Genomic DNA, 27,440 nt, shown 5'->3' with positions numbered 1-27,440 from the left:
CACTGAAACTCCATTGGCTTGTCACTCATTTGCTCTTCTGAAGAGATGAATAGTTTCCATCTTCAGAGTGAATAATTTCAGACAAGCCCGTATAGCAATGACAAAACTTGATCAGACTCCTAATGTGTGTCAAGCTTCTTGGACTAGAAACCCTCTTTGGCCCCTCCACAAAATTTCGATTCCGGTTAGAGGAATATGCAGAGTCACCAGCGGCTTTCCTGCCTTTTCTAGCACAGTCTCTGACAGATGACTGATGACTCTTACTCCTTGTCCCCATTAGAAGAATGCTTTCAAATATAAGCTGAGGATAATGAAGAAACTACCATTTAGTAAGAATTTATTATGTTTTGTGACCAAGCAAGGTGGTTTTTGCATATCTTCTCATACAATTTTTAAGTCCTCACAATAGTCCTTCAAGATAGCTATTTTTAGTCACCATTTTACATAAGTGGAAACTGGCTCAGAGAGGCCAAGTGATTCTCTCCGAGGTACACAACTACTCAGGAGAACTAAGATTCAAATTCATTTTTTTTCTGTATCCCACGCCTTTGTCCTTTGGCAGAGTTACTTGTAATCACTTTGATCCTGGAAATGGAAGGAACACAGATTACACACACAGAACTATCACTCGATTAGCCATTTCTGGGAGGTAGGTTTTCCCCACTCATTACTCTATATCTGACCAAAGGAAGCCTCATATCAGAAGGGCTTCTGCAACTTCTCACCAGTACGGTATACCTGACTTGTCAGGATACACAGATAACTCTTACCTTTTGAAGGCCCATTAGAAACTTAGGAAAATGATGATTTACAGAGCATCTTTCACAAAATCAAAACTTGAAAATTCTAATTGGACTCAATGTGGTTAGGCTAAAATTAGTGTAATCCAACCCATTAATCTAAGTAAATCATTGCCATCCAAACCTCACTTTTAATATTGCACAAACCAGAGTATTTATGATACTGACCACACTGTATAATGCCAAGCACTGTATTCTCAAATGACTTTAAGTACCACCATCCCACGCTTATCCCTAGGTAACAATTAAACGAGGCACAGGGAAATTTAAACTCATTCCTGCAAAATGCAACCCTTGCTTGTGACCTGCATGGTATTTCCAGTTCAGACTCAAAGAGCTCATCTTATGGAAAAAGAAGATTCTTTTCTTCCTCTGACCTCAACATTCAGAGAGAAATACTGTAGCTCAAAATAAAATTGGATTTTGGAAGGAAGTGAGTTTGAAGTATTATGTAGAAAAACCTTGGCAACAAGATTCCTATCATATCAGTCTTAAAGGCAGGGAAGTTTATCTGGAGGGCTAGCTAACAGTGATTAAAAATAAACACCACAAACGCATCTTTTTGAAATTGAAGGAAGTATATATAATCCTAAGTGCCCGTGGTTAGGAAGTCAATTTATGAAAATGAGTGATGAAAGGGTCCTTAGTGTCGAGTTACATTTTTCCTATAAGACTGTTAAAAAGCAAAAACCAACAGCAGCCAAATTAAATGAAATCTAGGTGCATTTAACAGGCTGCCCTCTAAAATTCAAGGTAAAAACTATCACCATACTAAAAGGTTCCAAGCAGGAGTCCTTAAGTATCAACACTGAACAAATGAATGCTTTCAACAGACAAATAAGGAAATCAGCATGATGGAATAATGATCAAAATAGGAAGCTCAGATGTCTATCACAGTGTATATATCAATTCTAGATGCAATTATCTGAGAAGTTATAAAATGGGTGATAATAGTTGCTCAATAAATTCTCTCAGTATTACTACTTCTATCACCATCACCACTAGCTTTAGAGGGTTTGCGGTTTTTGCAGATACAGATGCCCTCAGAGAAAGATATTCAAATTACATTTCATCCTTTAAAGGATTTTGTAAACTAAATTACTTTTTCCTAACATTTCAGATCAATCACTCTGGAGGAATTTTTAATAGTATTGGTGAAGAAGGAGAAAGAGTGATTTCAGAGTGAGGGAACAGTGGCCAACCTTGATGTGTTGCAAAGACTGGCTTAAGGAGGCAGAGGCTATTAGTATCTAACAGTCAAACAGGACACCTTAAATGAGGAGCAGCAGAGTGGGGGGGAACGGAGGGTGAAGGCAACCTCTGACATACATACTCACAGAAAACCAAATCCAACCTCAGAGCTATGTTATTTCTGAAAACAAAAGTGATATGTTTAATAGCTCCAAATTCCATGGTGTATTGTGACTTATGTTTATCTTTATGGAAGATGTGACACACTTGAATGTCCTTTTTTGACCGAGTATTTGAATTTAAGTTTGAAACACTACTTTCCCAAAGAAGCCTGCCATAGCTGTGCTGTAAGTAAATGGTCTATCCCACTCTTACATATGAATTGTAACAACTGACAGATGAAGAAGAAAAAAAATATGTACAAAAAAAGGAAATTCACTAGCTCAAACAGAATTGCTCAGACGGGAACCAAGGACTTTGCAATATCAGCAAAGAATGAGGCTCTCCTGGATGAATCAATAAACGTCAGGTCCAAAAAGGAAATGTAGGTTTCCCTTTTTTAAACAGTACAAAAGGCCAAGAAGCTTCAGAACTAAATAAACTAGGCCTGACCTGATGATAGGGTACTAAAAGCAAAGTTACAGATGTTTATATCCAGTCCAAATCAAACCTAATATTCGACCTGAAACAAATAACTGTCTCAGCCAGATTTCAGGTTCCAAGAGGAGAGCCATCATTTCCAACTTCCAAGTGCTAAGCACTGTGACGGGCCTCTCGCCTGTGTTAGGACATTTAGTTCACACTGCAGCTAGCTCTCCACCTTCCAGGAAGGCATGGGATCACTGGTGGCCAGCTAGGCGGTGGGGAGTAGGGGCCGAGGCTGATTCCAAACGGCAGTTATATGCTCATTACTTTGGGCAACTGCCTCTAAAGGTGAGACATTTTATAACGGTAGATTACAGTCCATAGGCCAGAAGTTACTATTACTGTAGCAAAGGCTTCTAAGCCCCCAAACTCTAGCTGGGACTCTCCAGCCGTTTTTGAACTATGTTTTCCCTCAATAAAAAATTTATGAGTATTAACTGCCAATATATGCATCTGTATAAATTACATACTTAGACTACTGCTCTAAAATACCATGGTAATTATAAAGAATGCATGAAATATATAAACTAGAAAACAATTCTATTTTAAATATAAATTCTAATGTTTTCTTTTAACCCAATGCATCAGGCAGTACACCACCTTTAGAAACAACAGCATTTTGGCCTTCCCCCTCCAAAACACTAACACTGGGCGCTCTCCACTTTGTGGGTCCCCAAACCCAGGAGGAAGTGACAGAGAAATGGGATAAGCTCATACACTTGGCCTTTACAGCTGAACCATCGCCCAGTTTCTCACAATACCCAAGCCCCAGCCATTTCCTTGATTGGCAGCTGACAGGCTCTTCCCAGAAGTGAATGGTACAAACTGCTCCTGCACACTGATGTGAAAGGAATGGCATGGAGATACATCCTCTAATTCAGCTTAGCAACTAATCCCACCCCTTTCTCACCTAACCCCAGTTCGACCAGAGATGCTCTCAAAGTAAGAAGAACTGGCAAGAAGAGCTGAGCATGTTTTTTTTCTTACTTTTGCCTGACTCTAGTGGTTCTGTGATGTCACGCAAACCACCCAACCCCTCTGGGCCTCATTTTTTTCATGTAAACATTAGTATTTGATTTGAGAATGACTAGGGTTCTTTTAGGTATAATGAATCTAGAGCTGTGAAAGAGAATTCCTAAGAAGTTAATTTCCCCCACCCTATTTGCCCTGCAGGTCCAATGTTGGATCTAATATAATGTCAGATGTGAATCATTAATTAAATGCACTGATCTAAGGAAAAAAAGCATGCATATGTTTGGTTGACATTTACCGCTTCCCCCATCCCACATCTAACAACAATACAAGAGAAGGTATCTAATGAATTCATAAGTGAACAAGACAAAAAGATGAAGTACAGAGCTGCCTCTTTTAAGGAGCATTAGGGCTGACTCTAGGTAAGACACATACCTTCTTCCTCTCTTTCTCTGCAAACACACACACACACACACACACACACACACTCATAGGCACAAGGACACACACCACCACCACCACCACACTTAGGTTCACCTGTAAAGGCATATGGAAATCAAATAATGCCCTCACCCTAAAAGGAGCAAGTATCATATATACCTCGAAGAGAACTTGATCTAAAACAATGTTAAATATCATGGGGATGGTATTTGTTGAACAAACAAAGTGAAATAGGATATTTTACTTTTAAGGAGTTCTGGCAGATATGGTAGCACTGGCAGTTTTCAAAATAAGCCCATTTTTGTCTATGGCAGAGCAGTTTCAAATAAGATATGGCAGAACTGGCAGTTTTCAAATAAGCCCATTTTTGTCTATGGCAGAGCACTGAGCAGAACACATAGGACTGAGGTTCCAATCAGTGTGGATGTTTCCTCTAACAGGTTTTCTGTGTGCTCCTCAATTTCCCATCTGTAAGATGGGTGTGTATGTGTGTGTATGTGTATTATATGTATACGTACATGTATATGTATATATATACACACATACATGCAATTTTTTTACAGCAAGACCAAATTTCTAATTTCTCACTGTGAAAATTGAAAAAACAAAATATCCAACAATAGATGGTTAATTACTCTATGGTCGTCAAGAAGCCATTAAAAATATCTATTATAAGCGTATACAACAATACATTTCTTGCTACCACGTAAAATTTAAAAAAGAACAAAACTATACCTAGGATATTATAAACTGGTGGTTAAGAAACATAAAACCTAAAAAGCCAAAGTCATAATTTTTATGTGACTTTCCCCATGTTTTTGTGGTACTTTCTTTGTTTTTGCTAAAGAACACATATACATTTATAGGGAGAAATATAGTTAACAATTCATAGGCCCCAAAACACAATTGACACTTACCTATCCACAAAATGGAAAGGATTCTAACCAGAGAAAAAAACTTACATAACTGCTGTTTACTCATATTAGCTGGAACATCAAAAGGGGCAGCTCTCAATTCTATTGCTTCCTTTTTATGAAAATGGAAACTTAGATCTCAAGGAATCAAGGCCAGGTCTATTCTTGCCACCTCAAATCTACTTGCCAAGCCCCTGGAGGCTTCTCAGAGCAGCATAATTTGTTTAACTGATAAAAACATCAAAATGCAGTTGGGCATGAGGTTCACAGCCTCAACCACAGAGGACTCACTTGTGGTGGAAAAAAAATAATTTGTGTTAAAAGGATATGTGTATGTGTGTTGGGGAGTGGGGGTGGGGGGACAGTCAGAATATCCTCAGAGAGATTTTTTAATAAAAAGAGTTTCCATTTTTCCCTTGAAAGCCCTCTTTAAGGAAATGTAGAACTGACAAACGATTATTGTGAGAAAAGAGCACTCAGGGAAACTTCTGATATATTCAGTGTCCACTAAACCATCATTTATTCCTCCACAATATGAACTCTTTCTTCAGGAGAAACACTCAGGTACTCCACAAATTTGAGGTAACAGCTTCGCACTGTAGGTTACAATGGAAGCATTTAGAGCAGGGGTATCAAAACTGCGGCCCGCGGGCCAACTGTGGCCCATGATCCATTGTTAATTGGCCCCACAGCAAATTCCAAAAATATATTTAGTTTACTTAAATAAACCAGGTGAGGCAATACGTACTTCACCTTGAGTGAGTCGCCTGGCTGTTTGTGTATTTTACCGCATATGGCCCTTGGTAAAAAACGTTGAAAAAAGTTTTGACACCCCTGATTTAGAGCTTGTTCATTTTGGGTGATTCCAAAAATCTGAATAAATCAGAGAAATCTGCATTTTCTTCTTGGTAACTGGGCCATTAGGTAAAATAAAAACCCCTGCTCAGTAACCCGATGAATCCCAAGGGAATTAAAAGACCACCCAGCAGTAATTTAGTGTGAATAACAGCAAAAAAAAAAAAAAAGAAGCCAAACCAAACTCCAGCTGGTATAACCCAGAGGGAATGTGTGAGCTCACAGCCCGGAGCTCCAAACCAGAAAGTGAGCCCCAGCTGCAGTCTGAGCAGAGTAGGATCTGCCTGATACCTCCCAGGAGCTTCATCCGTGGGGATGGAGAGGTGTCTACCACACATCTCTACCCTCTAGGGGCAGGCAGACTGGGGAGATAAACAGAAAGCAAACTGACAAATACAACCCAGCAATGCTAAGTGCTATGAGGAGATGACATGATAGGCCAGAGGAGAAATGTGATCAAGTTCAGAGCACAGTAACTAACTGGTCACCTATTCTTCATGGGACTGGACAACCTGGGAACCTCACTGACCTTGTGGTTATGTATAGTTTCTTCTGGAAAATTCTGCATATAGTTTAGCATAACCAGAACTGGCCTGGAAATACCCTGATAATCACTCTTTCTCTTTAAATGAAAGTAACAGGAAAGATCTGGGCAAACAAGAACCTGATCTGGGCTGAAAAGCTGGGTCCACAGGCGTTTGTACCAGCCTCTCCCACTTCTGCTATTTTCTTAACAGTGGACTTGATTGACCCCTGAGAACGTTTTGTTTTATTTTGTTTCAATTTTTCTTTTGATCCAGTGAAGATAGGTGTAGGAAAATAACATCTCTCATTTCATGGACAGGAGCTCAATTGACTGAGCCAGTTCTAACTCCCCAAAAAGTTGGATAAAGAGGCCTGAATAAAACAAGGACTTCAGCATCCAATATGCCCAGCAATGTACCTCATGCCCAGCAATGCACAAATACTCACTGGATGACAGTGTAAGTCTTCAAACTCTCAGGCATAGAACAGCAGTCTGATGCTGCCTAGTATTCTAGTTTGGGGAGGGGGGAATAATTTTGCAAGAGAATTAAGAGAATGATTTTGCAAGAGAATTAAGAGAATTAGAGAATTAAGAAAGATTGGTTTAGAAATCCAGAGTTCGAATGACCTTGTGATCCCTGGCAGGGGTGGGACACAGAGGAGGGGAGAAAACAAACTTTGGGAGGGAAAGGGAAAAAAGGTATGGAAGTGGAAATAGGAAATCCCCAAGACAAAGCCTTCCATTGACATACATTAACATATTTTTTGAAACTGCTGATGAATTATTTTTGTATGACAACAACCAGTGAATGTCCCATTTAATGACAAGATAATAATGTTGCTCATAAAACTGAGGACCTTCTAGGTATCAGGTCTTACACACACGCAGACACACACTTCAGTTAATCTTCAAAATACCCTTGGGATATAGACATTATTTCCATTTTATAGATGAGAAAACTGAGGCTCAAAGACATGACAGAATGAGTACAGCCAGTAGTCTACCCTAAGTCAATCTTATGCCTAAGCTTGTGTTCTGTAGAGCTTGGTTGGGAGAATACATGGAGCAAGAGGGACTAGTGACATCCTCAAGTGCCTCTGATTACAACATTCTGACAAATGAAATGCCAATGATGTTCAGCTTGAAATACGGCAGCAAAGGGCACTTATTTCTATATGTGGTAACTCAGAAAATCAGCACCAGCAGCAAAGAATTCATCTTTATGGATGAAAACCCTCCCTTCTCGGTCAGCGGCTGTTGAGGCTGTCTGCCAGGTACACAGTGCCTTACCAGCCATGTTCCAGAAGGAGAGCTGTCTTCGTTTGCAACCTCCCTAACCACCACTTGCTCTGTCTTTGCAATCAGTCCAAACTCAGCAAAACCAACATAAGTGAGTCAGCTATGCAATTCCTGTTCTTCACAGTGGGCTGTGTGGTGGGAGAGCACACAGATGGAGTTTCCTTTTTAAATGAAATGTTTTGGCACCAGCCTCTGTTAAGAGTTTTCCCATGCTTCCATCTGGGTTTAGTATTGGAACGCACACATGAGAGCCTGGAAAAAGAAAACTCTGTTGGTGTACTAAACCACTAGAAAAGCTCAAGTGGTCGACAGCACATCCTCTAAATCCTCAGAGATTAAAATGCTTTGCTCAAAGAATGTTGTCACATTGTTTTTAAGGAAGAGGGGAAGTTTTTTTCTGGTACCGAGCCCTGTTCCTGGAAAAAAAAAATTAAAAAGTGTGCATCTTTGGGAGTGAGATGAAGCCAGGTGAAGCCAGATGGGCGTCTCAGCTCTGTAACCATCTAGCCGCCTGACCCTGGGCAGTGCACTTACTGCTTTAAGCCTTGGCTATTTCATCTGTAAAGTAGAAATAACAACAGGAGCCACATCACAAGGCTGTTGGGAGGATTAAATAACACCTGGCAAGTACTTAGTAGTCCAGTTTTGGACTCTCCTATTCACAAGGCTTCAGAAAAGACAAATAGTACTACTGCCAGTTTTCACAGGAAGAGAGCTACAACCACCAAGGAAACTCTTTAAAAAAATGTAAGGCATATACTTTTTTCTATTACATAACTGAACAAAACAAGTTCATACATGGTAGTGTCCCTGTCAGGAGCCTCTCAGAATTTCCCAGAGGATTTACCTCTACAATTCAAATATATTGCTGACACGATCATTCTAATATGCAGCTTTCTTAACGGTCCAGTTATTCGTGTAGAAGATTGTTACCATCCAGCCGAAAGTAACCAAGGGCTAAACATGTAGAAAAGCAGAGTAATCCGGAGACCTGATCATCACTCAAGTTGTGTGAGGGAAGGCAAGAAAAGATGTTTGGTTTGGGAAGTCCTCTCCCACATACAGAGACAGACAGAGAGAGAGAGAGAGAGAGAGAGAGAGAGAGAGAGAGAGAGAGAGAGAGAGAGAGAGAGAGGAGCATAGTGCCTAAGGGAATAGGTGTAGATTCAAACTATAACACCTGGGTTCAGACCCCTGTTTTGTAACTTGTGACTCACAAGATGATGATCTCGGGCAAGCTAATTTACCTCTGTGTGCTCAGTGTCCTCATCTACAGAACGAGGACAGTACTATTACCTACCTCATGTTGTAAGAATTAAGTGAGTTTATATATGTAAAGGGCATAGAACCGTGCCCAATATAGAAGCTCAATAAACACAATCACTACTATATTACTAATTCAGAGGTGGGCTGGTGCCACCTTACCATATTGAGCACTGAAGCATGTGATGGATGCATGGTATTGCCACATTGAAGGTCATTTACAAGTTACACCCGGTGGCAAAATCTAGTGGGCCAGAAAGTATTTCAGAAGAAACTCTCTCTCTATGTTTACATTCCTGTAACCAAGGAGTATTGTTATTACAAATGTTTTAATGAAATGAGTCTATGCACATATCATAAAAAAGCCAAATTCTCAATACAGAGTATAATAGAGGATATTGCATTTTTATAAAGTAAAAATGAATGTAGAAAGGATCCTGTAATCAAGGCACTGGAAATAACTTTGCTTTTTATTGCATTGTCTTCTAGAGCTACTTCAAGTTTTATGGCTTGATTTACATATCAAACCTCCATAGTAAGGGATAAAGGGCTTACCCTGATATACACTGTATTCCAAATGTAGGAGAGTCTATTAATTAATAACCTCATGAATGAGATAGGAAGACACAGTGCAGGTCAAAACTGTTCAACGTCTTTCAACTTTGAAAAGGTAGGGAGAATCTGCTCCTTAAAGCACGGTTCTCTCTACAGCACGCTGCCTTCCTGATCTTAATCAGAAGCAATGAAGTGCTATGGCAGTATGGGCATGGCCGTTGGGGTCACAAGGACTGGGTGAATTTCCAAGTCTGTCACTTCCAAAATGGTGACTCTGGGATGTCAATGACCTCTGTGATAAACACTGGTCTCCTCATCGGGAAAATGAAGGACATGCCACCCAATTGACAGGGATGCTGTGAGGATTAACTGGAATTAAAACAAATAACATGACATATACAAAATGAATGATTTCTGTTTTCTTCTACATAATTTTCTGAAAGATTCATATTTTCAGCAATATTTACTACTCCTATAATAAAGAAAAGTAAATATTTATTATTGTAGTTGTTTTGTATTTCTTTTTTCATTGTTAATATTTTTTTATACCTCTGAGTTCAGTGTGGGTATCTTCATTTTTCCTGAATAAAAACTCTTGGAAATTCAACTCACCACTCCTGAATAAACCATTTTTATGATGGTCAAATTTCATCTGTCTTGTATTCTTTGCTTGTCTCTCTTCTAATATTTATAAACCTTGAGATGAGATCCAGTCTGAATTAGAAAGTGGATAAAAATAATTTCTTTCTTATGTCAGATCGCTGACAATTAACTGTGGTTACCCTAATTCCAATAACGTAATGAAGAATATTCCCGAACCATTATAAATGTTTTAAGTGTGCATTTGTATTATTAATAACTTGAATTTCTCCCTACATGACATGTATGGAATAAGAATGAAATTTGGTGTAAAACCTCCAACGAGGTTCAGAATCCTAGAACCTCAGGGCCCAAAGGAACCTTTGAACTTGTCAACTGAATAAATTGAAGCCCAGAAAAATTCAGAGGTTTGACATGATCAGTTAATAAGAAAGAGACTAAGAAGTATTCTTTTGACAGAATTGAGTACCAAAATATATCATTGTGTCAAGTATCCCAATAAGACAACCCAGAGGATAACTCCCAAGATAAGGAAACTTCTCAACCTTAGCTTCAGTATTAACACTTTCAAAATACAGGTAAGTTTCCCCGCTACCCCAGCATTGCATTAATGGGACATAGGTGGAACCAGGTCATCTGTATTTTGAAAAACTCAAGAGGTTATTTTAAGGAACATCTAGGATTGACAATCACTGAGACAAAGAACAGTATCGCCAGTTTCTATACTTCTAATTCACAACATTACCTTCCACAGGGATCCATTTATAGAAATTATTTCATCATAGAACATTTAAAACTTTTTTAAATAAGAATATTTTGCTCTGTACAAACTCAAAATCGTTTTGAGAAGATTAACATTTTCTGTTTCAACAAAATATATAAAAGAATGTATTAATCATAAAACTTAGTTTCTTCATGCTCCTGCAATAGGGACAATGATTTAAGCACAGGTTGACATGACACGGCTACTTCTGTCTGAGCGTTCACAAAGGCCATCTAGGATAACTTCTCATACCTATAAAGGAAAGGGCTAGTTCCTGCCCACCTTACAAGGCAGACCAAGATAAGAAGGTTAATAAATTCTCACGACCGACCCACTAGTGTCTCTGTGAAGACATTAATAAAAACCTCAATTTTACTGAGATATGTTTACATATAATAAAAGTTTCAAGTACGTAGTTGGATGAGCTGAGTTGTGAGAAATGTATACACCTAAGTAACCATCACCACACTCAACATACAGAACACTTACACCGTTGCAAAAATCCCTCATGACACTTTGCAATTCAGTCCCCAACCCCATCCCCTGGGGGGCATTCTGTCATTATAGCTTAAGTTTCGTCCATTCTAAAATTTCATATAACAGAGTCACATAGCATGTAGTCTTTCCTGTTGTGTTTCCTTTTCATCAGCATAAGGCTTTTAAGATTCATCCGTGTTGCTGCATGGACTGGTGGTTTGTTTCTTAGGATAGCATTGCACTGCCCAGATATAAAATCATTTGTTTATTCATTCACATGTAAACAGACATTTGAATTCTGATTTGGGGTTATTATAAATAAGACTGTTATGAACGTCTGTGTACACGTCTTTATGTGGACATATGCTTTTATTTCTCTTGGATAAATGCCTAGGAACAGAGTTGCTGAGTCATATAAGGGCATATTTGACTTTATTAAAAAATGCTCCATTGTTTACCAAAGCAGTTACATCATTCTTACTTTCACATCAACAAAGTATGAGAGCTTAAATTGCTCTGTGTGCTTGTCAACACTTGATATTGTCAGTTTTTAATTGTAGCTGTTGCCAAGAAGAAAAAGTGGGATCCAGTGCTTTTAGGAATGCTAATCAATAGATAGATGATGTATTACCGAATTGTACACCTGGAACCTATGTAATTTTACTAACCCCTGTCACCCCAATAAATTTTAATTAAAAAACAAACAACGAATGCTAATCAACAGAAGCATGTCAGTACATAAGCATTTCACATCATGCAGGAAGCCACTCAGGAAGTCTAATGAGAAATACTCAAATTCTATCCCAAGGCTTCATGAATGAACTGGAGATTTTCTCTCTGTGCACAATTACCGCTAAATATCCCAAGAAAGATCATTTTATTTCCTCCACTCCAGCACCTTTTTGAATTCCTGCAGAGAATATAGAACCCACTCTGAAAATAATAGTGTTATGATCAGAGGCCTTTCCCTCTTAGATTATAAATTCTGACAAATACCGGGGAAATCTGTCAGAAAAATTCGGACAGATACCGGGGAAAAAACAAAGAAACATTAGTAAAAGACAATGGATATATAAAAACCTGGGTAGGTTTACATGCATATGTTGGCAAACTTTTAAAGCTATGATATGTTTCCTTTTAAAAAACAAAGCAGGCCGGCCTGGTGGCTCGGTTGCCAGTTCAATTCTTCGAGTCCTGCAAGGGATGGTGGGCTCCGCGCCCTGCAACTAAGATTGAACATGGCACCTTGAGCTGAGCTGCCGCTGAGCTCCCGGAAGGAAGGCTCAGTTGATTGGAATGCATCCTCTCAACCACAAGGTTGCCGTTTTGACTCCCACAAAGGATGGTGGGCTGCGCCCCCTGCAACTAGCAATGACAACTGGACCTGGAGCTGAGCTGCGCCCTCCACAACTAAGACTGAAAGGACAACAACTTGACTTGGAAAAAAGGCCTATTCCCCTTCCCCAATAAAACCTTAAAGGCCAAACAAACAAAAAAACCCCTAAACTTTCTGCTATTTAAAAAGCGGTTAAATATTATTTGCAGACACTGTCCTAATTTGGACAAGTTTTGCCTGTTCCAAACAGATAGCTGGTTTTCATCAGCCAAACCACAGGAGTTGAAAGGCTGGGCCCCCCAGAAAGCGTAGGTGGCTCACACAGCAGGACGGAGGCTGTCATTCCCCGGGCCTGGCTTTCACTTCGCAGCCTCCCACGTGAGTTGAGCTACAAAGAGGTCATCCTTAGGCTGAACAGGACAAAAGGAGAAACTCAAAATCCAGCTGAGTCTTTTATTGAGGCGGCCATTCCCTCTGCCTGGAATGCTCTCTGCACCAACACCCTCCCCTTTTCAGAACCAGTGAAGCAGCTCTGGGTTCTCCCAACCAGGCCAAATTCTCCTCACACATACTTTCATAGCACTCTATTTTTCCTTGCTAACTTTGCACAGGTCATAGTTATGCCTTTTTTTTTTTTAAGTGAGTAACTTATTAATGTCTACTTCTCCTTTCCCACCGAACAAGGTAAACTTCAAGAGTTTTGCTCATAACTGAACCCCCAGGACCTAGAATGATCAGCACGTAAAAAAGTACTTAATAAATGTTTGAGTAATTAAAGAATTACTTGTTAATTAAAACATTACCTTGTCAGAGATGGGACGGATATGCCTCTAAGCTTCACAGAAGTTAGAAAACAAAGGTGGCCGCTTCTTTTTCAATTATAAGAAAAATCGAACTGCAAAAAAGTTTGCCGTCAAAGTGGCCTGGCTTCCTCCTGTCCCAATTTCCATGAACTCATCTGCTATTGAAGCCCATCTGACATTTAGTCAGATCTATTTTATCAACCTGTTCACTCAAAATTCAAATCTACGGGAAAGGATGAAGACTTTCAGAACAAAAGATTTTCCTCCATTAGCATGAGACAAAAGAGCAATTCTCATAGTATCAAACTTTAAACCTGAAGGTCTCAGTAATTTGTAAAGGAAATGCAGTTATCCATCGAGTCCCACATCATCATCTCCTACCGCAGGGCAAATGCTGATGCTATTTCACTGAGATGAGGCAGTTACAGGCTTCATATCATTGTTGAAGACTTCATGATCAGAAACAGGCTGACAATAGCATGTGCCTCAAGTGCATACAAAACCACCCACTTTTTCAATTATAAGTATATATGGTAGTAGGCAGATCTCCAGGGGATTCTAGACCATCAACGTCTTCTTCACCTACTGTCTTCCAGAAATCTCAATAAAACACCGAGAGCACAGAGTAAATAAAATTAGAATCACTATGTGTCCATGGTCAGCCCATGTTCAGCTCAGCCCAAACACAACACGAAGTTTATTATAATGTCATTATCGGTACAAGCAGAAACTCTAGAATCTAAATTTAAGAGTATGAAAATAATTTTAAGAGCTGAATCTCATTAACCAAATACTAGTGAAGGTATTAGGAAAGGCTACTTCTTTCTTTCACTTAGTCGTTAGATACAAATTAAGCCTCTAGTATATATGCCAGGCACTGACAAAAACACTAACGGGAGCAAATGTCCTCTAACGATAACCACATTTTATTAACTTAATTTTTAATTGGGATTAAGACAGACCAAAATGTCAAGGTCAATTCTCTCACACTCATTTAAATAAAAGCTTTCTTAACCATTGAAAAGGCATTCATTCTTCCCAAAGGGCTACGTTCTTATTTCATTTTATAGTGATACAGTCTTATTATTAACTTTACATGTTCTTTCAGGAAAAAAAGCTATCTCTACCCTGAAATAAATTCTGATAAACTTAAATGATCAGAGGCTTAATTTTTTTTAAGCTAAAAATGGGTCCAAATTTAAAGTTTTATTCCCAAGCCACAGTTGAAAGAAATAAAGAACACATGAATTAAGGCACGCTTAATTCTTCCATTGCCGTTACAAGAAATACCAGAAATATCACAAATGCCCCCGGTGTTCAGAGTAGCATCACCCATAACACCATGGAAAACTTATCCAAGCTTTGTCTCAAAAACTTGGTATGAATCCACAGTAAATCACACAAATCTCCTACAATCACACACAGAAAGAGAAAAAATAATCCAACAAAATTCTAAGTGTAATAGACACGGATGCCTCTTCCTGACAAGGAATAGCTGTCAGGCAAAGCAGTGATCTCTGAGTTCAGTCTACTGCCTCACATTCCATATTGTGTCGATATTTATCTTGAGACAAACTATTACTGATTATTGGCAACTGTTAAGAAAAATAAATTAAATGGAACTCAGGCCGCTAGTAAGGACAATTACCCAAATATCAGGAATTGTTCTAAAACAAAAAACCTTGGACGACAGCCCTCTAGGAGTAGGGACACAAAACTACATCTGATAAACCCTTTATGGACGCTCTTAATGAATCAGAAACTACATTAAAATTGAACTTCATTACCTTTCTCATATAAGGCAACCTCAAAAGTAGAGGTGCCATTAGCAAGGATCAGAAAAGACAACAGAAAAACAGAAAAGAGGAGTAGAAGCGCAGACATACACAAAACCCAGGTATATAATCCTCCTGGATAACTTACAATGCACTATTTTAAAATAGAAGTTGTAATAATAATATTAACATCTGATTTTCATTACCTGACAGGCAGATGTAAGTTAAGTATTCGCCTTGACCCCCAGTTGCCAAGAAGGGAATCTTTTTCTTTGTTCTCCTCTTGACTTGGACAGCTCCCAACATCCTTTCATCAAGAGGTGCAAAAATTTCCTTGCTGATGGCAGATTTGGCACTCATTGTAGGATAAGCCAGTAGGGCACACGGTGAGTTTTCTAAAGAAGAAAAAGAAAAGGCATGTTGGAATGGACAGTATTGTAAGGACCCATATAATAATGAACCTCAAGTTGATTTGCAGCTGAAAGTTATTTTCAATTTGTGGTTTAACCTCTCACTTGCTTGAAATGCATTACAGAATCACTAAAAGCAAGGTCTTCACATTTGTAATAACTATGAAAAAATACAAGCAAAAAGTAAATACTGATTTACTCACTGAAAATGTCTAACACAATGTGAGATGAGCAGCATGAAATGGGGTCTAGAAAGTCTGTCAATCTGTACGCCAACTGCACCTACGAGATCAGACAATAAAGTTCGCAAACTCATCCTAGAAAAAGTGCTACATACCTCATTCCTGAATATCACTACGGTCACCTTCCAAGTACTCCCCTAGAGAAGATATGCACTGATGCCAGCACCTAGTCCACTCTTCAAAGCAATTTTGGAACTCTTTTTCTGGAATGGCCATCAGAGTCGTCATTGTATTACCTTTGATATCCTGAATGTCATCAAAATGTCTTCCTTTCAAAATTTCCTTTATCTTTGGGTAAAGAAAGAAGTCATTGGGGGCCAGGTCAGGTGAGTAGGGAGGGTGCTCCAATACAGTGATTTGTTTACTGGCTAAAAACTCCTTCACAGACAGTGCTGTGTGAGCTGGTGCATTGTCGTGATGCAAGAGCTGTGAATTGTTGGTGAAAAGTTCAGGTCATCTAACTTTTTCATGCAGCTTTTTCAGCATTTTCAAATAGTAAACTTGGTTAATTGCTTGTCCAGTTGGTACAAATTCATAATGAATAATCCCTCTTATATATAAAAAAAAAAAAGATTAGCAACATCTTTGCAACACGTTCGCAAACTTAATTGTCAGGCCTTGTAAGTCTAATTGGCATGCAGTATCCACCCCCATTCTTATCCTGTAAGGAACATGATTTCATATTTCCAGTTGAGAAGACTTTCCAGTGTCCAACAATCCTTAAAGTCAAGAAGTTCTTTATGCTCTTGCAAAATCTCCTTTAACTCTAATGTAAATCTATTTCCCTAATTGTATTAATAGTGGAAATAATTATATCATCTTCTACATAATAACTAGACATGCAACAGAAGACCATTAATTTAATCACTCTTCAGCTGCTTTGGATCAGGCTAAGTAATTCTTATTTATTAACATCTTTCAATGGGTCCAATTTTCCAGTGCTCCTCTGCATCTAGTTGCCATGATCTGGACCTTTGATAAATTGTCCACATTTTCCTTCAGCCAAACTGGACACAGAATTCTAAAAAAGTGTTTGATTAATGCTAAGTGTTTTGGAAATGTTACCCAGAAGTTCCCACATGTTACGCGCCTGTGGTTAACTGGCAGTGTGTGCCCAGTAAGTAAGAAAAGAAAGCAGTACGTTGCTGACTCACAATGAGACCCTTTCTCCCCTCCCCAAAACTTATACAAAGGTCTGACAATTAAGTTTGCAAACTTGTTGCAATGATGTTGCTAATCTTTTTTGAGATCTGAGAGATTATTCATCATGAATTTCTACCAATCGGACAGTTAACCAAGTTTACTATTTAGAAGTGCTGAAATGGCTGCGTGAAAAAATTAGACAACATGAACTTTTTACCAACAATTCAGGGCTCTTGAATCATGACAATGCACCAGCTCACACGACACTGTCTGTGTGGGAGTTTTTAGCCAATAAACAAATAACTGTATTGGAACACCCTCCCTACTCACCTGATCTGGCCCCCAATGACTTCTTTGTTTACCTGAAGATAAAAGAAATGTTGAAAAGAAGACATTTTGATGACATTCAGGACATCAAAAGTAATACAATGACACCTCTGATGGCCATTCCAGAAAGAGTTCCAAAATTGCTTAGAAGGGTGGACTAGGCACTGGCATCGGTGCATAGCTTCCCAAGGGGAGTACTTTGAAGGTGACCATAGTGACATTCAGCAATGAGGTATGCAGCACTTTTTCTAGGATGAGTTCACGAGTTTAATTGTCTGACCTCGTACATATACAGTCCCCATTTTATATTTAGTTTTCCAAAACTTGTACTTCTATAATGGTCTTAATTCTGCTCATTTGTATCTATTATATTAAAGGTCCATCTGAATTTTAACCCTATCATCCATAAAGCTTAACAGTAACTTAAATAAATGTTTTCCATTTGTCATCCTAATCAGAATCCACACTTAATCGGTAACGAACATTTGTTCAATCATTTAATAAATCAGAACTAAAGGTGCAGAGAGGGTATGTGTTGCTCATGCAGGTTATACAGAGCATTCAGAGATCCTGCTTATGGAGCAATAGTGCAGCTATATGTACACAGTAACAGCAGCTCAGGGAATTGATCAGTCTGCAGTAAAATTGAGCCAAGGGGTAAACACCTACTACTGGTTGCTACCTCTGTGCTCAGTAGTAGAGATATAAGAAATCATTAAGACAGAGTCCCTGCTCTCCAGGACTTGACTGCTGACTACATCAAAGGCTTCCCTTAAATCCTGATGATTTATGATGGAAGATCATAGCAACATCCTTCCCAGTGCCAGATTCACCAAGGCTACCAACACAGCTGCCCACCTGGTTAAAGAACTGTCTCCTGCGTGGCCAGTGGGCTCAGCGGTTAGCGTGCAGTGGTCATAACACCAAGGTCATCGGTTCAATTCCCACATGAACAAGTGCAACCCCCAGAACTAGACTGAAAATAACGACTTGACTTGGAGCTGAGCAGCGGCCCCCACGACTAAATTGAAAACAATAACTTGACATGGAGCTGATGGGTCCTGGAAAAACATAACGTTCCCCAATATTCCCCAATAAAAATTTTTAAAAAAGAAAGAAATGTCTCCTAGTTTCAATTCTGTAATAGAATAGAAGTTGTCTCAGTTGCACCAAGAATAGGATAAAGAATAAAAAGTGTTGCTTTTTATTATCTACCTATTATCTCTACTACATATTATAAATCTATACCCAGATCTATCTGTGCTCTGATCATGACACTTTATCACTGCCACCAAGTTCTTCATACTGGCTGAGGACAAAATGACAACCTTATACGGGACCTGTTTTTCAATGTGCTGACCACTAACTGATACCCTGTGATTTCCTAGAAGCTAGCAAACAGAATTTCCCCACCATAATTTACTCTGTGACTTTCTTAGGCAGGTGTTATAATTGACAGGGACCTTTTTTAAAAAGAGAAAAACATATACTAATTCTTTTCTAGCTCCAAGGCCTTTTACCTGTCACCATTTGGGGACATGAAAAAGAAAGCCAGTGGTAGCAGTGTGGCCTCAACCACTCTATAAGCAATGCAGAAAGAGAGTCATAATCCTAAATTCATCAGGCACTCTCTTACCAGCATCTTCCCAACGATGGCATGGCTTTTGATTTTCCATTTCAGATTCACATTTTTCTAAAACTGGTTAAAAAAATGGAAAGCTATCATTTTATTATGTAAAGTCTATCAGGAAAAAAAAGGGGGGGCATATGTTTTATCAAATTCTTAGGAAATCCTGTTCTTCTTTTGAAAAACTGGTAAGAAATAGAAATAACCTTTTATTTATTCATTTTTTTATGTTGATATTCACTGGCCAAGAACAAAAAAAAAAACAAGGAACTTCATTGAACTTGGGTTCAAATTTCAGCTCCAAAGCTTAAAACCTATATGTAACTGGGTAAGTCTCTTAAAATTCCAGATCCTTAGTTTACTAACTGCCACATGGAGATCTCTTCACTTACTTCATGGAACTGTTGAAAACATTAAATGAAACAATGCATGCAAATCACTTATTTCTAGTGCCTGAAACAATGTGGTTAAAAATTGAAATTTTTATTAACTCTCCTACTGTGATTTGAAAAATAAAAGACCCTCTGAACTTGAATAAAGTGAGTACATGTAGCCACCCATATCAGAAAGTATTTGTAAAAGAGAAATTCTACTTATCAAAATCTTACTTTTTTCATTCACGAGTATGAAATACTCCAAACATAGACATATGGTTTAAGATATGTAAGGCTCTTACTAAATGTTATCAGGGTGAGGAATTCATAGGCTTCACCCTTTGGAAACTCTGGAGTAGGAGATTATCAGACTCATTTTTATGGGAAATTGTAAAAAAGTTTTTGTTTGGGACAATGATACTGTGAAGGAAAAAAGGGCTACATTGCAGACCTGACAAGCTCAGTGACCAAAAGTAATAACACAGGATGGTCTGATCGTAAATTCCTAACTGCACCTGTCATGGTGGGTAGTCACGCCCCAGGCATATAACTTTTTAGTAAAAGGTTGATCTTTGCCTTAAGCAAGCCCTGTCCATTGTTCTTGTGAATCTAGGATAATATACCTTTGACCTGCCAGAATAACTTCTTCTAGACTCCCTAGGAGACACAACCACCCTCCATAAGAGCACATGCACCAAACTTCTGGTTGTTATTGTGCTGCCTCTTAACATTTACCTCTATTGTATATGTTAAATGCTAATTATCCTATATCCATCAATATAAAAGAAGTATGTGTGTATCTTTCCATTTTGCCTTTTATCCAATCCCAGAGATTCCTGTCCCCCCTTTGTTTTCTCCAACCTCCTTAATCTACCACCAATGGATTTCATGTAACCTTCCTTACGTTTTCTCTTTTAATTTAAATGTATAAAAAGAATCACCAAACTACCATTCTCCAGAGCATTTTCTCAATCCATTGAGATCTTCCTCTGGTCATGGCCTCAGTTTGGCTCAAATAAACTTATAAACACATACAATTTTTCTATAGGTTTGGTTGTTCTTTCATCGACAATATTAACAAGCCTGTGTGAAATCACGAATGTTTGCATGTTTTAATGCCACTCTAGAAATGGGAATTAGTGGATTAGAAGGGAAAGACTCAGAAAGTGAGAGGGGTACTAGTAAAGATTCGTGGCAATAATCTATAAGAGTAATCCCCAAACCTGACAGTATATCTAAACTCAGCATGAAGAGTTTTTCAAAAATGCAGACTCCTGGGCTCATCCTTCATAGCCACCAAATCAGAATCTTAGGCTCTGTATTTTAAACAACTCTCTAACTGGTTCTCCAGCAGCCACCCTGATATCTAATTAAAAAAAAAACACAAAAAAAAAACTATAAGAGGAACCGAGGGATGAAAAGGAATGTACAGGTAACCCCCATATAATACAGCAGTTCTATAACACGGTTTCACTCTGACACAGTTCGAGAATTGGGGGAAACCCTCATACAACACAGCATCCTAGAACATGGTTTCACTCTAACATGGTTTGAGAATTAGAGAAATCCCCGAACAACATGGAACATAATAAGAGCTTTTAAGAGCAAAACACATCTCATTAAAAAATTAGGGAAATCCCTGAACAACACAGAACGTAATAAGAGCTTTTAAGAGCAAAAGATATCTCACTTGAAAATTTTCATTCAAGCGTGGGTGTCATATCAGATTTGACTGCAGAATTTTAAAATTGATTAGAATTTTAAATCCATTTTGTTCGTGGAGTATTAAGTTCAGAGGATGAAGATACTTGTCGAAAAGAAGACACACTCAGTTAAAGGTGCTTAGTAGTGATGACGAAGAAAACATTATTTAATACATACTAATATGTTATACTTTTGGTGAAAATTGCTTTAATAAATATATTTCTCTTAATTATAAAATATAATAGTATGTTTTTTTTTAATTTTTGGAAACTAACCCCTTTTCTGTACTAGTTCTTTGTTTCGTATAACACGGATTCGCATAACACGGCAATTTTTAGGAACGTGACAACTATGTTATACGAGGGTTACCTGTATTCGAAGAGAATGTACAGACTTTTTCCTCGATTCAACAAAGCAGCTTTGTCAGACCTTACACCTTACTGTTGGTAAATCAATATCCAGCCCTAGGCTGGGAAATTAATTTAAGGAAACAAAATGAATATAACAGCAGTGGTGAACAAATGACCATAGTTAACTCCAACCTACAGCACTCTAAAGAGTAACAGGATATGCCACCCCCAAACATACCACTAACATACCACTATAGTATATTGATTACTTTGAGTTGAAGGCATCTGAAAAACAGCAAATGCAGAGGAAGGCTTCCACTGAACTCTCCTTATCTGCCTAAAGCCAGATCCTCCAAAAGGAACTTAGTTGTCATAAAACCCCTCTCCAGGAGTTTCATCAACCAGCAATGACTGACTCTTGTCACAGGAGAGGAGACTAGAAGTCGAACCACGCCCAAACTTTGTCACATACCTCCTATCTATTCTTCTAAGGGCCCATTCATCTTTTCTAAAAATCATTTACTCTCCCCTAAGAGGCCTATATCCTCCCTCCCCTTTTCCTATTAAGATGGCATTTAATCCTAAAATCTAAGCCACCTCATGAATTACTCATTTTTCCCTGGCTACCTCCCATGTATACTTGTTAATAAACTCATTTGTTCTTCTCTTGCTAATTTGTCTTTTATTATAGGGGTCTCAGGTAAGAACTCAGAAGGGTAGAGGGAGATTATTTTCCCTCCCCTACATCCCATGAAAGCTTTTTATCTCTTCCTGGTCCACAGTTTGTATAGGCTATAATTACAAAGTTTTCCCATCCAAGAAACCAACCTACAATATGATTTGTAAGTCAAAGCAGCCTTAAGTGGTAGTTGTAGAAACTAATTGCAGTGCGTTTTAATCTTTTTCAAGCCTTTTCAGCGATCTTTTCACTTTGACCCATCTAATCCATATCTATTTTTGTTAGTACATGGCTACTGTAGTGAGATGGCCCCCACAAGTAACCAGGAAATAAAATTATACCTCAGAGCAGGAGTTGTAAACTCCTCTGACTTCAGGGATTACACCGATGAAGTACATAAGTAAGCAGGTCAAACAAGATGTTTTCTGTATTCCAACACTAACATTTTTGATTTCCAGTAGTTGAAATGACACTTGTCGTCTGCAGACAGGAGACAAGGAGGACTGGTAGGCATTCCAGCAAATTAAAACTGCAGATGCCTTTGGCTGGGCATTATCATGCAAATAGTTCACTCAGGTGAGAGATAGTAAGGGTTGTAGGCTTCACCCCTTTGGTGGTGAAAGGAAAGAGCCTCCACTGGTAAGACAGGCGCCATCTATTTAGCTTAATATTGTTAGATAACTGATTCATCTAACCTCATTAACTTCCCTGTTTGGATCCTAAGTTTAACATGAAATCTTCTGATCATATTTTGGCACTGACTGTGCCAACACAAGTAATCTAGACTGAATGACAATTACAGTCCCATTGCCAATGAGTAACCAGAATCCCTGGCTTTAGACATCAATCTCTTAAACCAACAAGATTCAACCCTGAGGCAGATGTCCTCAAAACCAGCTGATCTCAAGGTTCAGAATTCTCCCAGGTTAACAGCAAACATAATGTCACCCTGGAAGACTTTTGGGGAGAATCAGCTAGTCTTCCCTAATGCATGGAAACTCTATCGAGGTGACCTCAAATAACTTAGACAGGAGAAAAACGAGGTATGTTCTAAGACAGGACTTCTCTGGATTGCCTCTTTGTTTTTGAAATTTCAAATATAGCTTCAATGCCCTCCTTTCATCTGATGACAACAATCATACACCCAGTTCCTGTTGCCTTACTGGCTTTAAATCCATATATCTTGCTGCTGACTGAGCATGTTCACTAACAGGTAAACTTTTCCTTTAAACCTTCTAACCACCCTGCCCAAACACTAACCAATCACCAAGTCCCGTGGTTTGATTTACTATTTCTGGACTCCACCAATTCCTCTTCATTCTCACATCCTTTGTGTTGGTTCAGATCCTAACCATCCCTGGATGGAATGATTTGGGAGCCTCCTAAAGGGCTCCAGTATCACTCCCATCTCTCAGTCATCCTCTACACTGTCTAATGTAATATTCTAAAGGATAAATATGATTCCAGCTTAAATGTATTTAATTGTTTCTTCTCCATGCGTGGTCTTGACAGAGGAACACAATTATCTTGATAAGGAACAAGTCGATGTTGTACAGGTTGAAAGGTAGAGAAATGTTAAATTATTAAATGTTGAATTTAATTCTCTTAAACTCCACAGCATATAAATGTTATGTAACATATAAATGTTACAAGTCAGCTGTAATTGTATGATCATTAAACCTAAAAATAATCTAAACATTTTGCTCCAAAATCCAAAAACTTCATATGGTAATAAGAAAACATGCAATTTATTATGCGTGAAAATCTATTTTTTTTCTGGCTTCATAGATTAAGGTCAATGAGATAATTTGAGGTCAATTTAGCTCCTTTATAAAAATTTCCTCAAGTAAAGGTTACTGATTCTAAATATGCAAAATTCCTACTTAGTTAACTTTACTATGTAATAAAAGTTCTCAAAATGAAAACTTTAGTTGCTCCACAGAATGTAAGCATGTAGAAAAATTAAATAAATTAGATAAAAATATTCAACCCACCAGTCAATTCTTCCATGTAGTTCAACAACTACTCTTAACTAAAGATTCTTATTAGCAAGATCTAAAAAGGGAGTCTAATATGACACTAGAATAGACAGATAATATTCAAAGTTGAAAATAACTACAAAGTTATCATTCTTTATGGTAGAAACTACAAGGGCTATGGAATAGGTTTGCCATGATGTGAAACCAGAGGGTATGTCAGACCAAGAACGTATATTTATGACTTCACAAGATTTACAAAGATCTGGACTAAATAAATACCCAAAACAAAACAAAACAAAACAAAACAAAACAAACCTTCTAAAAGTATTCTGGAAGGAGTCAGAAACTTCCAAACAGAAAAATAAAAATTTTAAAATGTATGAATAAAAGCTAAAAATATTGTGTAATCTGCTAGAAAAATACTTGGAGAGGGACAAATAAATAGCCTAAAGGAGGAATTCCAAACAAAGGTGTACATCAGCATCAACTGGGGCGCCCAGGTCCTGCTCACAGAAATTCAGAGGATCTGGGGGGCAAGGTGTAGACTTGTTTACTTGATGATTGTTTTGGTTTATTCTGCTGTACAACTAGGTTCAGAACCACTGTCATTGGATTTCCCCCGGTATTTAATGAACCGTTTTTAAAATAGACTCTGTAAACATTTTCTTGAGAGTAAATAATTTGTAAAGACCCAGTGATGAGTCACATGTTTGTATAGCACTGCACGGCTTACAAAGCACTTCCACACTCAATCCCAAGTGTGCACTCAAGATAGCCGCTGAATGAATCTTCCAAAGTTTACTTTAAGATTGTAAACCAAAATCATTAGGTATATGTTTTCATGTTTTCATGGTGCACTATGCCATTTTTAACTCATCACTATTGTTGTAGGGATTATGAGGAAATTATAATTTCTTTTGCACAGAGATTAGTATTTGAGTTGCAACCCTTTGAACCAGCAGCTCGACTACTGTAGAAAATGGTGTGAGCCTGTGTGTAATAAAAATGCACGCTTACCTCAGATTCATTTTTAAGAGCAAAACATAAACCACCTAAATATCCATCAAAATCCAATCTTCATTGGTTAAGTACAGTTAAATACATCCATCCAGTGGAATATTACACAGCCTTTAAAAATCATGGCATACGAAACACAGTTTGGGGAATATAATCAATAATGTAAAGATTTTGTAGGGTGTACGATGGACACTTGTCTTATTAGAGAAACCACCTCAGGGATGGTCTAGATGCCTAATCACTGTAGATGCCTGAAACTGAAGTTGAATAATAATGAACGTGAACTATAATTTTATATATATGTACACAGTCACAAGAAGTGGAGTACCACATAAGGAATAGAGACAGTGGAAATGTAATGGCTGTATGTAATGTCATAGGGGTAATAGATTGGCGGAGGGGGTTATCACTTTGTGAGGGGGATAAATGTCTAACTATTACATTGTTTTGTTCACCTGAAACTAATAGGAAAAAAAATTGTGGCATAGATCTATAGATACTGACTTGGAAAAATGACCATGATATAATACAGAGTGAAAACAAGGAGATTACAAAACAGAAAAAGAGCTCACGAATGAAAAATCATATGTGTGTATTTATATGCATAACAAGATGTCTAGAAAACGTTTGCCAAAATGTTGAGTGTTTCTGGATTTTGAAACAAGAAAATAGGTCAGAGATTTTGCAGGGCGGTATTCTTATTCCATCATAAAACTGACTAGAGTGCTCCTTAAAACATTTTGTTTTTGAGGTCCACTTTTTCTTCCCAGACTGGAAGACATATCAAAATATATTTTATTGATATCCAATTATCAGTTTGTCCTCCTCTCCCTTTAACTCCACTCTAGTCATGGTGTTGGGAATCCCAAAGGTGAAACTGGATAAATTGCTACCTTGAAAGAGTTGGGAGGAAAGTAGAACAAATGCTGTGCACAATTACAACAAACCCTGGACAGCATTTTTGTGACAAGAAAATGGCACCTTTCCTCTACGCAAATGTAGCTCCGTGCCAGGGCCCACAGCCTGGAGAACAGAACACCAGCAGGATGTCAGCAGCCCTTGCTCCCTTGGACACGTACCTTCAAAGCAGTACAGAAACAGCACAACTGTACACGGCAGACCCTGGGCGTGGCTTACATGCATTTTGAAGCTCCTTTTCCCCATCAGGATACCAAATACTATGAGACTTGCTTGGCTTTCTTTCTTGCTCTATACTGACTCTCCTTATGCAGGAGACATTGTGTTCACAGGATCCTCCTTCCAAGCCAGTGACTCACATCTGTTTCAACTATAAATCTAGACTATTTTCCTCTCTTCTTTCCTTGTTTATATGTTCAGTAAGCACATTCTTCACATAGGTTTAACATCCAAAGAACAAACCCTGTTCTAGGTCCAGCCCTCCATAGTTTAAGTGTATGAAGCCTATAAAAACCGAAAATACAAAAAAAACAAAACAAAACAAAACAAAAAAAAGCACCCAACCAAACAAAAAACACAAAACCTAAAATATAATTGAAACAAGTTTACATGTTTTCTAAGAATCTAAAAATCAAAGCAAAACTTCTTGAAATATTCTCTAAATCTAACATCATTTTTAAAACAATATTTCCTACTTGAGGTCCTGATTCGGAGAATCATAATTTCTTGAAAAATCATAATTTCTTGAGAGAGCTTCAGTGAATTTTCTGTAATTGATATTTTATCAGTGTTATATTCTGACATGAAGTCCTTCACAGCAATGAGGGGCACAGAAGAAATATGACCCATTTTACACGTATTTACCATGTCAATTTAAAAAGTAAGGCACTCTGTCCTTCATTCTCAAGTTCACAATTGACATGTTCAATAAGGTCATTAATTTATTCTATCTCATAAGGATCTGGCCAACGATTGTAATTTCAACTTTAATTCATCTCCCCCAATGGGCAGCTTCACGATTTTGTGCCCGTGCAGTATAATCTGAACGGTTCTGGAAAGATTCCCCCCGCTCAGCCTCCAAAAGCTTTCCCCTGTAGCTACCTCACATTCCAACACAAGATGCACACACTTAGATATGGGGCTTTGGTATTTGACAATTCCCATTAATATGTTTATACTTGCTGGGAAGGGACGAGATTCCATTTTACAGATAAGAAAACTAAGACTCAGAGTAGTTAAGTAAGTTGCTCTAGATCACACAGATTTTAAAGGGCAAACGTAGGTATTTGAACCTAGAAAGCGTGATTCCAGGAGTCTATGCTCTTCCTCACTCTCTCATTGAAAGAAATGAGAACGGTCAGAAAAGGTGAGGTAGGAATGCATTCTAGTAAACCAACACAAATTCTCTGCTTCAGTTGTGTCTCGGATCAACCTGGCTTTCTGGTGGGCAAGATA

The 27,440-nt window shown here is 38.2% G+C and overlaps 1 protein-coding gene across 3 annotated transcripts in view; it reads right to left on the bottom strand.

Annotated features, from left to right (window-relative positions):
* Positions 1-27,440, bottom strand: part of STXBP6 (syntaxin binding protein 6) — a 284,040-nt gene that overhangs the window by 149,932 nt on the left and 106,668 nt on the right. For all 3 annotated transcript variants that reach the window (XM_081047366.1, XM_081047367.1, XM_081047368.1), the window contains one exon: positions 15,422-15,610. In XM_081047366.1, the coding sequence (XP_080903492.1) occupies positions 15,422-15,610 (189 nt within the window). The remainder of the gene's footprint in view (positions 1-15,421; positions 15,611-27,440) is intronic.

Source organism: Rhinolophus hipposideros (assembly GCF_964194185.1).
Source record: "Rhinolophus hipposideros genome assembly, chromosome: 5".
Classification (NCBI taxonomy): Eukaryota; Metazoa; Chordata; class Mammalia; order Chiroptera; family Rhinolophidae; genus Rhinolophus; species Rhinolophus hipposideros.
The sequence above is the reverse complement of the archived record's forward strand: the minus strand, read 5'-3'. Positions and strand labels throughout refer to the sequence as shown.